Below are 15027 nucleotides of genomic sequence, written 5' to 3' on the forward strand. Positions count from 1 at the left end.
CTCAACTGAAGTGCACAAACAACATCATTTAAGACAATTATTAACAATGTTTCTCCTCTTTTTAAAGGGTCTATCTGCAGCATTTACGGTTTTATGACTTCAAATGTTTTTGCTTTGAACTGTGTTTTATTCATTTTAATTTAACTCTCTGCATTTTATTGCAAATATCAGTATTTTCCACTTTTTTCAAGCTTGTCACTTGGTAAATGGACTGAACTTATATAGCACATTTTATAAATCTTCATGGTGCTCAAAGCACTTTACAATTCTTCACATTCACCCATTCACACACACACACTCATACACAAGTAGGCGTATGAATAGGGTCGATATCAGGGGTCTCAAACATGCAGCCCGGGGGCCAAATGCAGCCGCCAAGGCTCCAATCCAGCCTGGGGATGGGAGTACAGGTTCCCAGTAGCTTGATTCCTTGGAATCGTTTGCCTGCCTGCTTAACAATTCTGCTTATTGATTCCGCCTTCACTGCACATGCACGATGACGTCACATGCACGCTGCATTGTTTTGGTCAGAACGTAGCCAACATGGCGTTGAGGCAGAAACACTCCAAAAAGACAACACCTGGGCCACTTGTCACACTAGCAAAGCTTCCATTTCTTCAAAAGGGTGAAATCCCTTCAGTCTGCTCAAACATTCGTCCACAGCATGTGACTCATTTACAGGAATGTCACGTATTTGATTTGCTACTTAGCAACGCTTGTGAATGTAGCAGTAGAGCGAACACCAGGCTGTCATCCGGGCCTGGTTCTGGTGCGGGCAACAAACGTCCTGCCCCTCAAATAAAAGTTTCCAAAGGTAAGGCAAAGGAAAGGAGGTGCACAACAACGGGAGACAGAGGAATTAGTGAAGTGTCTCAAGTTTCACTTTCACTGTACGGTGACCCCCCCTGAAACCGGGCCCGGCATCACCTGTTATTATTTGTGCATACTGTATATATTATATTTTCTGTGTAGAAATGGAAATACAAAAGACAGTTAATGCAAACACACGCATTTGTACTCTTTTATTCCCTCACCCGATGAGAATCGATAAGGAATCAAATCGATAAGCAAAATTGATAATGGAATCGGGAAAGTTAAATTCTTATCAATTCCCATCCCTAGTGGATACACAGAGTTGATTTGTTGGTGTTCTGGTACCAGACTGACCCCTGCTGGTCAGAGATTGAAGTATTAATACTACATAGAACACCTTTAACGTCAAGTGGGTAAGTAGTTTTAATTTGATTCTTATTGACTAGATTTAGCTGAGTTTTATTTAGTTTTAGTGTGAGTTTTTCAGTTATAATAGGAGGAAAGTTTCATTTTTTTAATCCTGAAAATGGTCAGATTAAAGACGGCATGACATCAAAAATTAATAGAATATGATTTTTTTTTGTATGTTTTGCAAACTGTTTTTATTCTTATTTAATTTAACAAAATGCCTTTTCACTGCTTTAGTCTTAGTTTTTGTCACTTATGACAACCCTGATAATGTTTTCTTTGACAAACTAAGGATTAGTGATCAAGACAGCCCGAGTCGTGTTAACATATTTAATATTTTAATGAAGTTGCATTTACTCATTTGATCCTGTTTTTACCATTTCATGTAAGGGTAAATGATGCTTTTTTCACATTCATAGATTTTGGAGCTGCATTAATATTCCCCAGAAACCTGATTTTAAAACAAAACATAACCTGCTGTGCACTTTTAATACCCCTTGGCCAGAATGGACAAACAGACGGATGGACAGACAGACGACAAAACAGTTACAATACCCCTCTGGCCAGAGTTGGCCAAAGGGTAATAAATGAAACAAAACATATAAAACCTCAAACATTCACATGTTTCTAATGATGTCAAACGAAAAACCATTTAACAACCAAATCCAGTTAAAGTGTGGAATCCACATCTGTGTGTTTGTACTTGATGAGTCGCGGCTTCTCGTCGTTGACCGGCAGTACGGTGACCTGCGCCGTCCCCTGGACTGTGTGGACGCCATCTGTCAGCCGCAGCACCACGGCGTCCTTCAGGGTTTCCGTGTCATCGTGCATGTACATGATCTTCATGCCTGCGGAGGGAGGAGGGGGAGGACGAATTAGAACTCTGCAGATGGAAACCACATCACAATCATATAGACCAGGGCTGTCAAACTCATTTTAGTTCAGGTTCCACATTCAGCTCAATATGACCCCAAGTTGGCCGGACCAGTAAAATAAAAGAACAATAACCTATAAACATTGACAATTCCAAATTTGTCTCTTTGTTTTAGTGCAAAAAAGTTAAATTAATTTATGACAATGTTAAAATGTCAACATTTGCAAACATTCCTTTCACAAAAAATTTTGAATAACCTAAACAACCAGAAATTTCTTAAGAAAAATACACACAATTTATTTAGTAACAGGCAGAATATTGTTCACATTTTGCAGTTTGTAATGTGGAGTTGTCATTATTTATAGGTTAACCTGACAATATTTTACAAGTTGAACCCACTTATGATCAAACTGGGCTGAAATGAGTTTGACACCATTGACTGTTAATGTTTTCAGTATAAATTTTGCTCTTTGAAAATTCATCCCATGGGCATGATTGGAACCTGTGGTGGACCGGTTTTGGCCCACGGGCCATATGTTTAACATCCTAGATATATAAGAAGCACTCCCACAAATGAAAATGTGTTTTCTGATATTACACATTAAATCAGGGGTGTCAAACTCATTTAGTCCAGGTGTCACATTCAGCCCAGTTTGATCCTGACTGGATCGGACCAATAAAAGAATGGAATTATACCCTATAAACAACACCATCTCCACCTCAAGAAGAAACTGTCTGAATAAATACTATACTATACATGAACTCTGAATGCCCAATGGGTCATAAAAGATGACAAACTGCATTTTATACTAATAATTTATGTGTATTAATAGAGTTAGTGGATCAGCAGGTATTAAACCAGTGTTTGTTGAGGGGGGTGTTGGGACACTGTCGGGGGCCAGTTAGAAAGCTGAGAGGGGGGGGCTGAGACTGAAATGGGGGGTGTTAGTCTATATAAAGCAGTGGTTCTCAACCTTGTTGGAGGTACTGAACCCCACCAGTTTCATATGCACATTCACCGAACCCTTCTTTATTAAAAAATAAAATATGATTTTTTTTCAAATTCAAGACACAGGCGTATGTTTTACTGGTGCACAAAATGAACTGTGCATTAACAACACAGTGTTCAAAGAACAAAACCAATACAGTGCATGAACTCACAACAAATTACATACCTTTTCACAAAGACATGACCTTTTTTAATACTACCAGACTGAAATGGTTTTAATTTTTAACCTTATGTATTCCAATAATGAACTTATTGTATTTATGCTATTTATCATTTTTAACATTTTAACACACACCCATCACCTAATTTCCATCAGGCTACAATAATAATGAATATTTACTGCAAATCAGTGTGACTTCTGCTGTTGTCGAGTGTGTGTCTTGACCTCCGCCGAAACCCTGAGATTGACCCACCGAAACCCCTAGGGTTTGATCGAACCCAGGTTAAGAACCACTGATATAAAGTATCAATATCAAGCAGCATGTTATCTCAATGGCAAATCCGCCTCCCCCAGTCTTTGGTAGTAACGTCCGCTGCATTCATACCCCTACTACTTATGCAATGTATATAAGCCTCCCTCCCATTATGGGGCACTACACCCCCACCCCCGAAGGTGGAAAAATATGAAAGCATCAAGTAATATTAAGGATTAATATCATTGGTAAAATTCCACATATTTATTTAACTTTACTGTTCTGGATAAACCTGATCTGCACCAACATGTTTTAGTGGAAACTAATTAACTATTGTAATTACAGTGGAATTAACAATTTTTTTAAACCAGAAGTATTTTTTTTGCATATTATCTCTATAAAGTCAGTAACAACTAGTATTAGAATATGTTAAAATGTGACATCAGATTAGCTGCATTAAAAAAATATTTCATAGTTTTTACACAAGTTTCATTTTCTGATTTTTGTTAAATACATATTTCTTTGCCTCAAATGTTTAACTCATGGTGTCCAGCTGATGTGAACATTATGTATGTTAGCAAAAAAAAAAAAAAAAAAAAAAATCAATTGCATCATTTTTTTCATGTCTTAAAAAAAAACACCCAGGAAAAAAATTTGACTAAGGTTTTACTGCATGTATGAAAGGGTTAATGAGTCCTGGTCTACAGCGTATGGTCTGACCTTGTCGGAGCTCCTGCAGGGTGAAGGAGGTGACGGGGAGGCTCCTCTGCAGCACATCGGCTCCCATCTCCTTGTATCGGCTGATCTCGGTGCCGTAGATGCCGTTGATGAAGCGGCCGTGGGCCGGAGGCTCCGACACGGTGAAAGTCAGGAGATCTGGAGGAGCGTCCAGGTCAAAAGCGTTGAGGATGGACGGCGTCAGCTCCCGCATCCCGCCCTCCTTCACCTGCAACAACAGGAAGTAAACAACAAGTGGAACCACCACGAAGCTGAAATGAAGATGGTTTTAAGGTCCAGGTCAAGTTGATTTATATAGCACAGTTAAAATAACACAAGGTGCCCAGAGTGCTGTACAAAGATATAGGTACCATATTTTCCGGACTATAGAGCACACCTGAATATAAGCCACACCCACCAAATTTTAAAGAAAAAACACATTTGTACGTATATAGGCTGCACCTGAATATAAGCCACAGGTGTCCACGTTGTAACATGAGATATTTACACAGACAGATGGTTTAAATATTTAGCTCCATCCCTTCACTGCTTTTTTCCAAACAGTGTCTGTACACGGCAGTAAACGTCAGGAACAGGCTGGTTCACAAATCCAGAACAGTCACTGATCTGTATCTTCATCTTTCTTCTGCTCATTAAACCACTGCAGTCATCTTCTTCAGTGTTCTTCAGCTGAACATCGCAGAAAGGCTCCGTCACACTCCTTCTACATGTCTCTCGTTGTTGCTCAATGGACTTCAGTGCTGCAGCTCTATTTCCTTATTTACAGACACATCGATCGCTTTGAACTTCACAGCTGCATCATATGCATTTCTTCGTGTGTTTTCCATGATGAGGGTTTGTGTATGACACATAAAATGACTGTTCAAAGTTCAGATTAAAACTTCTCCTCTTCATCCCCTCTTCCATCTGTCTGTCTCACTTTTGCACTTCCTGCTACAGTGCTCCCTGGAGGCTGTTAGCCCGTAAAAATCTATACTCAAGCTGCATCGTTGTATAAGCCGCAGGGTTCAAAACGTGAGTGAGAAAAAATAGCAGCTTATAGTCCGGAAAATATGGTAACAAGAAAAGCACTCGGAGAGCACAGACCTCCAAAGTCATCCCCCCCCCCCCCCACCCCACCCCACATCACCACCAAAATTTAATCATTTGTTCCTTGTGCCAGTATCAATATTTCCTGAAAATTTCATCAAAATCCGTCCATAACTTTTTGAGTTATCTTGCTAACAGACAAACAAACTAGAAAAGCACTCTGAGCGCAGACCTCCGCCAAGGCAGATCAGACATGCAGCCCAAGGGCCAAAACCGGCCCACCAAAGGGTCCAGTCCAGCCCATGGGATGAATTTGTCAAATGCAAAAATTACACTGAAGATATTAAAAATAATGAATGTCCAACTCATTGTAGTTCAGGTTCCACATACAGACCAATATGATCTGAAATGGGTCGGAACAGTAAAAGAATAACGTAAAAATTTATAAACAACTCCAAATATTTTTTTTATTTTAGTGTGAGAAAACTAAAATATCACAATGAAAATGTTAACTTCACAAACTATCCTTTCACAAAAAAAGTCAACAATCTAACAACCATGAACAACCTCAAATTTCTTGCAATTTTATCAATATTCTGCCTGTTGCTAAATGTTTTGTATATTTATAGATTCAGTGTGATCTGTAAATTGTAATGCACATGTGGAAATGAGAAGCTTAGGCATAATATTGTTAAAATTGTACTTTTTTGGATTAAAACAAAGAGAAAAATTTGGAGTGTCATTATTTATAGGTTATTAGGATAGGATTTTACTGGTCTGGCTGGTGGAGATTACATTTGGCTGAACGTGGCCCCTGACCTAAATGAGTTTGCCCTCCCTGCTGAAGAGTAGTTGTTGTATTTGTCCAGTTAATTTAAAAAAAGTCTAATAAGACAAACCTGACGCACACATTGACATGAACCAGCTCTGATACATACGGTGAAGTTGGCGAGCAGCAGTGACGGCTTCTCGTCATTGGTTGGACTGATGATGACGTAGAGGGGGACGGGGGCGGAGCGATAAAGCCCGTCACTCACGCTGATTGACAGCTGGTCGACAGTGGGCTCCGCCCCTTTGTGTTCTGACTGGACGTAGTTGATGTAACCAGAGGTGAGGTGGATGAGGCTGAAGGATTCTGGGAAAAAAGTGAGACTGAGATCAGGTATTAGTGATTAGCAGCACAAATGTATTTTCCCCCAGTGATGCAGTAGTTAAAGGGAAGACAGTGAGATGTTGTAATGGTAAAATAAAATAATGAAACAAAAATAAAATAATGAAATAAACAAAATTAAATTAAATAAACAAAAGAAATAAAACAAATGAAATAAATAAATAAAAACTAAATGAAATGAAATAAAGTAAAATTAAAATAAATAATAGAAATAAAAACCAAATAAAATGAAATAAAATAAAACAAAAAAGTAAAACAAAAAAAAAGAAAAGAAAAGAAATCCTTAACCAGCAGACGGACACTGACCTACTCGGACGCCGGCGTTGCTCTTCTCCGACCCTGGTGTTGGCAGCGTGTTCTCCAGGAAGCCGTGCAGAGGCGGGGTGTCAAGGTAAAAGGTCAGCTGGTTGGGGGGGCTGTCGGGGTCAGAGGCCCCCAGGACCCCCCCACAAAGACAGGCGAAGGAGCCCTCTTCCACCACCAACATGGATTCACCTACACAAGACCAAACAGGTTCAGTGCCAAGGAAACCCAAAAAGGGTCCAGGTTCTGCAGAGGTCAACGCTGGGTTCATACCAAAGGGACTGGGTTTGGGTCAGTACAGCAGGGTTCTAATAGTTTTGGATTTTTCATTATAGTTTAGTTTTATTTACTTTTGACTTTTTTCTCTAATTCAGTTTTAATTGTTTTTTAGAGCAGGTTTGCTAGTTTTTTTACCTCCGCCAAGGAGGTTCTGTTTTTGTCGACGTTGGTTTGCCTGTGTGCCAGATAACTGAAAAAGTTCTGGACGGATTTGGATGGAAATTTCAAGAAATGTTGATACTGGCACAAGGACCAAATGATTACATTTTGGTGGTGATTGGGGGGGGCACTGATCTGCCTTGGCGGAGGTCTGTGCTCTCTGAGTGTTTTTCTAGTTAGTTTTAGTTTTTTTTCTAAATGCTTAGTTTTCTGTTTAGTTTTAGTTTTTTCATATCTTGTCTCTTCTTCACCGTCGTATTCACATAAATCCCAGACAGGACTCTGCTGCTTTAGTCTCCATGTTTCCAGGTAGAGTGGGGACCAGAAGACGACTGGAAACCACAAGTGAACACAAGTGACGGAGCAAAAAATGTCGTATTGTGCTGCTAGCTAAAATTGCTAGAGCAAAATAAATCAATTTCATATCAATCCAACATTGACAAAAATGAAAACGAAGGGAATTTTATCCATCATTTTTATACGTTTTAGTTAGTTTTATAAGTACAGTTAGTTATCGTTTTTGTTTTCAATTATAGTTTTTATTTCTTTCAGTTCACGGAAATGTTTTTTCAATTCTAGTTTTCTTCATTTCGTTAGTTTCGTACACGATAATAACCTTGGTACTGACCCTGTACAGGACTGTGGTACCTGTGCAGGACTCTGGCTCTGACCCTGTACAGGACTGTGGTACCTGTACAGGACTCTGGCTCTGACCCTGTACAGGACTGTGGTACCTGTACAGGACTCTGGTTCTGACCCTGTACAGGACTGTGGTACCTGTACAGGACTCTGGTACTGACCCTGTACAGGACTGTGGTACCTGTACAGGACTGTGGTACTGACCCTGTACAGGACTGTGGTACCTGTACAGGACTGTGGTACTGACCCTGTTCAGGACTGTGGTACCTGTACAGGACTGTGGTACTGACCCTGTTCAGGACTCTGGTACTGACCCTGTACAGGACTGTGGTACCTGTACAGGACTGTGGTACTGACCCTGTACAGGACTGTGGTACCTGTACAGGACTGTGGTACTGACCCTGTTCAGGACTCTGGTACTGACCCTGTACAGGACTGTGGTACTGACCCTGTACAGGACTGTGGTACCTGTACAGGACTCTGGCTCTGACCCTGTACAGGACTGTGGTACCTGTACAGGACTCTGGTTCTGACCCTGTACAGGACTCTGGTACCTGTACAGGACTCTGGTACTGACCCTGTACAGGACTGTGGTACTGACCCTGTACAGGACTGTGGTACCTGTACAGGACTCTGGTACTGACCCTGTACAGGACTCTGGTACCTGTACAGGACTGTGGTACTGACCCTGTACAGGACTGTGGTACCTGTACAGGACTGTGGTACTGACCTGTTCAGGACTGTGGTACCTGTACAGGACTGTGGTACTGACCCTGTTCAGGACTCTGGTACTGACCCTGCACAGGACTGTGGTACCTGTACAGGACTGTGGTACTGACCCTGTTCAGGACTCTGGTACTGACCCTGTACAGGACTGTGGTACCTGTACAGGACTCTGGCCTCTGACCCTGTACAGGACTGTGGTACCTGTACAGGACTCTGGTTCTGACCCTGTACAGGACTCTGGTACCTGTACAGGACTCTGGTACTGACCCTGTACAGGACTGTGGTACTGACCCTGTACAGGACTGTGGTACCTGTACAGGACTGTGGTACTGACCCTGTTCAGGACTCTGGTACTGACCCTGTCCAGGACTGTGGTACTGACCCTGTTCAGGACTGTGGTACCTGTACAGGACTCGGGTTCTGACCTGTACAGGACTGTGGTACTGACCCTTTACAGGGACTGTGGTACTGACCCTGTACAGGACTGTGGTACTAACCCTGTACAGGACTGTAGTACTGACCCTGTTCAGGACTCTGGTACTGACCCTGTACAGGACTGTGGTACTGACCCTTTACAGGACTGTGGTACTGACCCTGTACAGGACTGTGGTACTGACCCTGTACAGGACTCTGGTACCTGTACATGACTGTGGTACTGACCCTGTACAGGACTCTGGTACCTGTACAGGACTGTGGTACTGACCCTGTTCAGGACTCTGGTACTGACCCTGTACAGGACTCTGGTACCTGTACAGGACTGTGGTACTGACCCTGTTCAGGACTCTGGTACTCACCCTGGACAGGACTCTGGTACTGACCCTGTTCTGGACTCTGGTTCTGAACCTGTTCAGGACTCTGGTACTAACCCTGTACAGGACTCTGGTACTGACCCTGTACAGGACTCTGATACCTGTTCAGGACTCTGGTACTGACCCTGTTCAGGACTGTGGTACTGACCCTGTTCAGGACTCTGGTACTGACCTGTTCAGGACTCTGGTACCTGTACAGGACTGTGGTACTGACCCTGTACAGGACTCTGGTACCTGTACAGGACTGTGGTACTGACCCTGTTCAGGACTCTGGTACTGACCCTGTACAGAACTGTGGTACTGACCCTGTACAGGACTCTGGTACCTGTACAGGACTGTGGTACTGACCCTGTTCAGGACTCTGGTACTGACCCTGTTCTGGACTCTGGTTCTGAACCTGTTCAGGACTCTGGTACTAACCCTGTACAGGACTCTGGTACTGACCCTGTACAGGACTCTGATACCTGTTCAGGACTCTGGTACTGACCCAGTTCAGGACTGTGGTACTGACCCTGTTCAGGACTCTGGTACTGACCCTGTTCAGGACTCTGGTACCTGTACAGGACTGTGGTACTGACCCTTTACAGGACTGCAGTACTGACCCTGTTCAGGACTCTGGTATCTGTTCAAGACTGCGGTACTGACCCTGTTCAGGACTCTGGTACTGACCCTGTACAGGACTCTGGTACTGACCCTGTTCTGGACTCTGGTTCTGACTCTGTTCAGGATTCTGGTACCTGTTCAGGACTCTGGTACTGACCCTGTTCAGGACTATGGTACTGACCCTTTACAGGACTGTGGTACTGACCCTGTACAGGACTGTAGTACTGACCCTGTACAGGACTCTGGTACCTGTACAGGACTGTGGTACTGACCCTGTTCAGGACTCTGGTACTGACCCTGTACAGGACTGTGGTACTGACCCTTTACAGGACTGTGGTACTGACCCTGTACAGGACTCTGGTACCTGTACAGGACTGTGGTACTGACCCTGTTCAGGACTCTGGTACTGACCCTGTACAGGACTGTGGTACTGACCCTTTACAGGACTGTGGTACTGACCCTGTACAGGACTCTGGTACCTGTACAGGACTGTGGTACTGACCCTGTTCAGGACTCTGGTACTGACCCTGTACAGGACTGTGGTACTGACCCTTTACAGGACTGCGGTACTGATCCTGTACAGGACTCTGGTACTGACCCTGTTCAGGACTGTGGTACTGACCCTGTTCTGGACTCTGGTTCTGACCCTGTTCAGGACTGTGGTACTGACCCTTTACAGGACTGCGGTACTGATCCTGTACAGGACTCTGGTACCTGTACAGGACTGTGGTACTGACCCTTTACAGGACTGTGGTACTGACCCTTTACAGGACTGCGGTACTGATCCTGTACAGGACTCTGGTACCTGTACAGGACTCTGGTACTGACCCTTTACAGGACTGCGGTACTGACCCTCTTCAGGACTCTGGTACTGACCCTGTTCAGGACTGTGGTACTGACCCTGTTCTGGACTCTGGTACTGACCCCTGTTCAGGACTCTGGTACTGACCCGGTTCTGGACTCTGGTTCTGACCCGGTTCTGGACTCTGGTTCTGACCCTGGTCAAAGCCCGTGCTCCTTCTCTCCTCCACTGATTTTCCCTCTGAAGCGACATCTTTTACGTACTGTCACATACGTGTAGTTTGAAAAGGTAATAAGCTTATTCTGAGAATGTCAGGAGTATAAAGTACAGATATTTATGCAAAAATGTAGGGAGTAAAAGTAAAAAGTTACCAGAAAAATAAATAGTCAACTAAAGTACAGATACCTAAAAAATCTACTTAGTATAGTAATGAAGTACTTATACTTCATTACTTCCCACCTCTGCTGTTAATCATTGACATATGCCAGGCTGTAAATATCCAAATATAAGTAAACCAATTTTTATGTAGTATATTGAAAAATAACCTGCTTTTTTGCATTAAAAAATACGTACACACACAGCATTTAAAAGATTAAAAATATGACAATTATTGAGTATTTGGTATTTTTTGTTTATGGGTCAAATTGATGAGATTAAAAAAAATTAAAAACAAACTAAAAAAGATTTTGACGTGGCTACGGTGCTGTGCAGATTATATGCTTCTGGGACACCAGAGGGTTAAGATGGCTGTTTCCTAAATGTCTAGATTCCAAAATCCTTAATACTTTAAAGTAAAGCTGAAAGTCCACACTTCAATCACATCTTGGTTGTTTGATTTCAGATCTACTGTGGTGGTTAAAAGACGCAAAAGTACAACATATGAGTATGGGGACTTTTTAACACATGCTTAGGGCTAAAATTCAACAAAATAATCTAAAAGTATAGGATTTGAGACTTTTTGAGACTGTTCAGGCCCCAGTTTCCACCAAACTGACCATCATCGTTCAACATTTACCGATTTTTCCATCCTAGTCTTTGTCAGAGGCTAATGAGTCCATCATGCCCTTCCTTCCACAGTGTTTGTTTGTGCTCTTAATTAACAAACACAAACCCTGCTGAACCTGGATCCATGCTGCCTAAATCCCTGTGTATGTCTTAAGTGCATGTATATACGAACAGTCCTGGATCTGGGCGATAAAACCGTTGTCTATGCGATATAGAAAACAAGGTAAGCTGGATTCTCCTGGTTTCTCAGTGCTAATGCTCTTACTCTGCGTCTTTATTCACTGCTAATTAATAAGACCGGGGAACAACACAAACACAGACACCCTGAACCGGTTGCTGAATGACTGGCGAGATACGCTGGCAGGATTAGGACTGCGCTAATCCTGCTAGCGAGATGAGGCTAGTACCGCCGGCTATTGTGAAGGAGGGACGTGCATCTATCTGTCCTCCTTTGTTTCGTAAGACGGTCATTGTTCGCTGTCCGTGCTCTCCTGGGGAATGCACACAAACACAAACGATAATCTTACCGAGTTGTGTGTGTCTGTGCACATGTAAAACACACACACAACACACAATGGGAAGACTGTCGCCTAATACACGTCACCGCCAACCTCGTCAGCCTTGGCCGACATGCTGAGCACACAAAATGCCAAAAATGTGCAAACAATGACACATTTAGCCTCAGCTCAACATCGCACACAATATAAAAAACTACACAAACCACACACAAACACACCCACATACTGTATGTTGGTCTCAAATTTAACCACATGTAATATTACACATTCATGCTTTTTAACCCATAAAGACCCAGTGCGATTTTTGAGCCAGTTCCCAAGTGAATTTTTCTCTGCATTTAACCTTTTCTTAAGTGATTTATCACCATTTATTGTAATTACCTCAGCCAAGGAGGTTATGTTTTTGCCAGGGTTTGTTTGTTTGTCTGTCCGTTAGTGTGCAACATAACTCAAAAAGTTATGGACAGATTTGGATGAAATTTTCAGGGTTTGTTGGAAATGGGATAAGAAGAAATGATTCAATTTTGGTGGTGATCGGGGGTGGGGGGGCCCACGGGGGGGGGGCCACTGATCAGCCTTGGCAGAGGTCTGCGCTCTCCGAGTGCTTCTAGTATTATCCTCTGTATTTTATGTTTTCCCAGTGAAAATCATGTATTTTCCTCTATTTCATTTATTGATCATGTGGATGTTCCAAAAAAGCTCAGTAAATTCAAAGGTTATTAAATCGGAAACAGAGAAAACTGAAAAGCTGATTTTTTCAGCAAAATCTCTCATTAACTGAACATGAACCCGGTGTGTCCATCCACTGTCACTGATCCAACTGCATGGGTTTTACTGGTGAATCAATGTTGTAGAAGATGACAGTGTTTCCACGGTAACTACAGAGCCTCTGAACATCCAAATGGGTCATATCTGATGACCATGAAAAGATAAATAACTGTATTTTACACCAATTATTTACATGTATTGATCGAATTAGTGGATCAACAGGTATTAAACAGTTTAGATCACTAGAGGGTTTTGGTTGATGGTGAATATTTGAGTCTTTATGGGTTAAGGGTGAAAAATCCAAATAGTGACTCAAATATAATTACAACAAGGCAGAAGAGGCTTTCTTTGTAGTTTAGACATTTCCCAGACACATTTAAGTATAATATAGTGAATAAGTTTATGGCAATGTAACTTAAGACCTACCATATCACATTTAATACCACTTAAAGACTTTTTTAGATATAAAATGCAGATTTATAAATTCAACACTTTAAGACTTTTTAAGACCCTGTGGAACCTGTGTATGAATGTTTGGTGGTGGTGGGAGGGGCCATAGGCACAAATTGTCAGCCACGGCTCCATCAGTCTGCCCAGGACAGCTGAGGATGCAAATGTAGTTTACCACCATCAGAGTGTGAATGTGAGAGAGAATGAATAATGGACCGATAAAAAGCATTTTGGGTGCCTTAAAAGCACTATAGAAATCTAATCCATTATTATTATTATTATCATTATTATTATTATTATTATTATTATTATTATTATTAAAAATGACCTAAAAGTGTTGTTAGTCCAGTGGTTTCCAACCTTCCTTTGTCTCATGACCCCATTATAATCATCACAAATTTCTGGCGACCCCAGACATTCAAAATGAGACTTTTTTTTGCTAAAATTAATGTTTTTTTGGTCATGTAATAGTTTGCTATACTATGTTGCAAATAGACGTTAATTTTAGACACATTTAGTCTATATAATGTATATTACTATGGACGGAGGCAGTAAATCCAGGTGTAGATTAATGCACAAAGGGAGAATTTGATTTTCCTTGGTCGGATCTGTCCAGTCAGTCCAGCTGTGATTTACAAGGAGGACAATTAATACTGAACAAACAATAACTGAAACTATGAATTATGAAAGAGCTGCAGCATCTGAAACTGACCACAATGAACATTTGACAGATAAACAGAACCACAGTGCTGCAGTTTCATATCCCACAGTTTGTCTTTTATGTATTGGGATTGTCTCTCTAAACTCACCATATATTTTTATTAGTAAGTTTGTTTTTGTCAATTACTAGAAATTCCAGGCGACCCCACATGGTGTCCGACCCCAAGGTTGAAAAACACTGGTTTAGATAAAGAGGAACTCTGGTTTGTGTGCATCTGTGTGTTCATAGAAAATGTACATATTATTAGTCAGTGTCCTTCTCACCCATTTTCTCATGTCTATTATGTCTTTGTGTAATAAAGCTGCACCTGAAACATCAAATCCAGGTGTATAAATCAATGTATGATCAGCAGTAGATGGAGGTAAGCACCGATACCTTTGTGAGATGGACCGGACTGGTGTTATGGACTAATCCACGTCATGTAAAGAATACATTTCCACAACCACAACCCAACATTTAAGGAAACACAAGTTTAAACTGAACTAAACCTTCATGACAGATTAAAGCCTCTGAGTCTGACACGTCTCAGTATCATCCACAGTGTCCACAGGTTGGACAACAGCTATGGTTTGTCTCAGACTTTGGACCAGTTTGTTATGAGTTTTATGTTGTCATGTGGCACAGATAGAATATAAAACAGAAGTTGTAAGAACAGAGGACAATATGTGCTTAAAAAACATCAGTGTCAGTATGGACAGGACACTGACAAACGTGTGGAAATGATGGAATAAATTTAAAAGGGATCAAATAAATGCGGTTTTCGTCCCGGGCGCAGAACACTGGACCAGCT

The 15027-nt window shown here is 41.8% G+C and overlaps 1 protein-coding gene across 1 annotated transcript in view; it reads right to left on the reverse strand.

The window, feature by feature from the left end:
• The window catches only part of LOC115417989 (FRAS1-related extracellular matrix protein 1-like), a 127050-nt gene that overhangs the window by 42175 nt on the left and 69848 nt on the right, over positions 1-15027 (reverse strand). Inside the window, 4 exon segments of the mRNA XM_030132256.1 lie at positions 1925-2069; positions 4238-4463; positions 6223-6419; positions 6762-6950. Coding sequence (XP_029988116.1) covers positions 1925-2069; positions 4238-4463; positions 6223-6419; positions 6762-6950 — 757 coding nt within the window.

Source organism: Sphaeramia orbicularis, chromosome 4 (assembly GCF_902148855.1).
Source record: "Sphaeramia orbicularis chromosome 4, fSphaOr1.1, whole genome shotgun sequence".
In the NCBI taxonomy this organism is placed as follows: Eukaryota; Metazoa; Chordata; class Actinopteri; order Kurtiformes; family Apogonidae; genus Sphaeramia; species Sphaeramia orbicularis.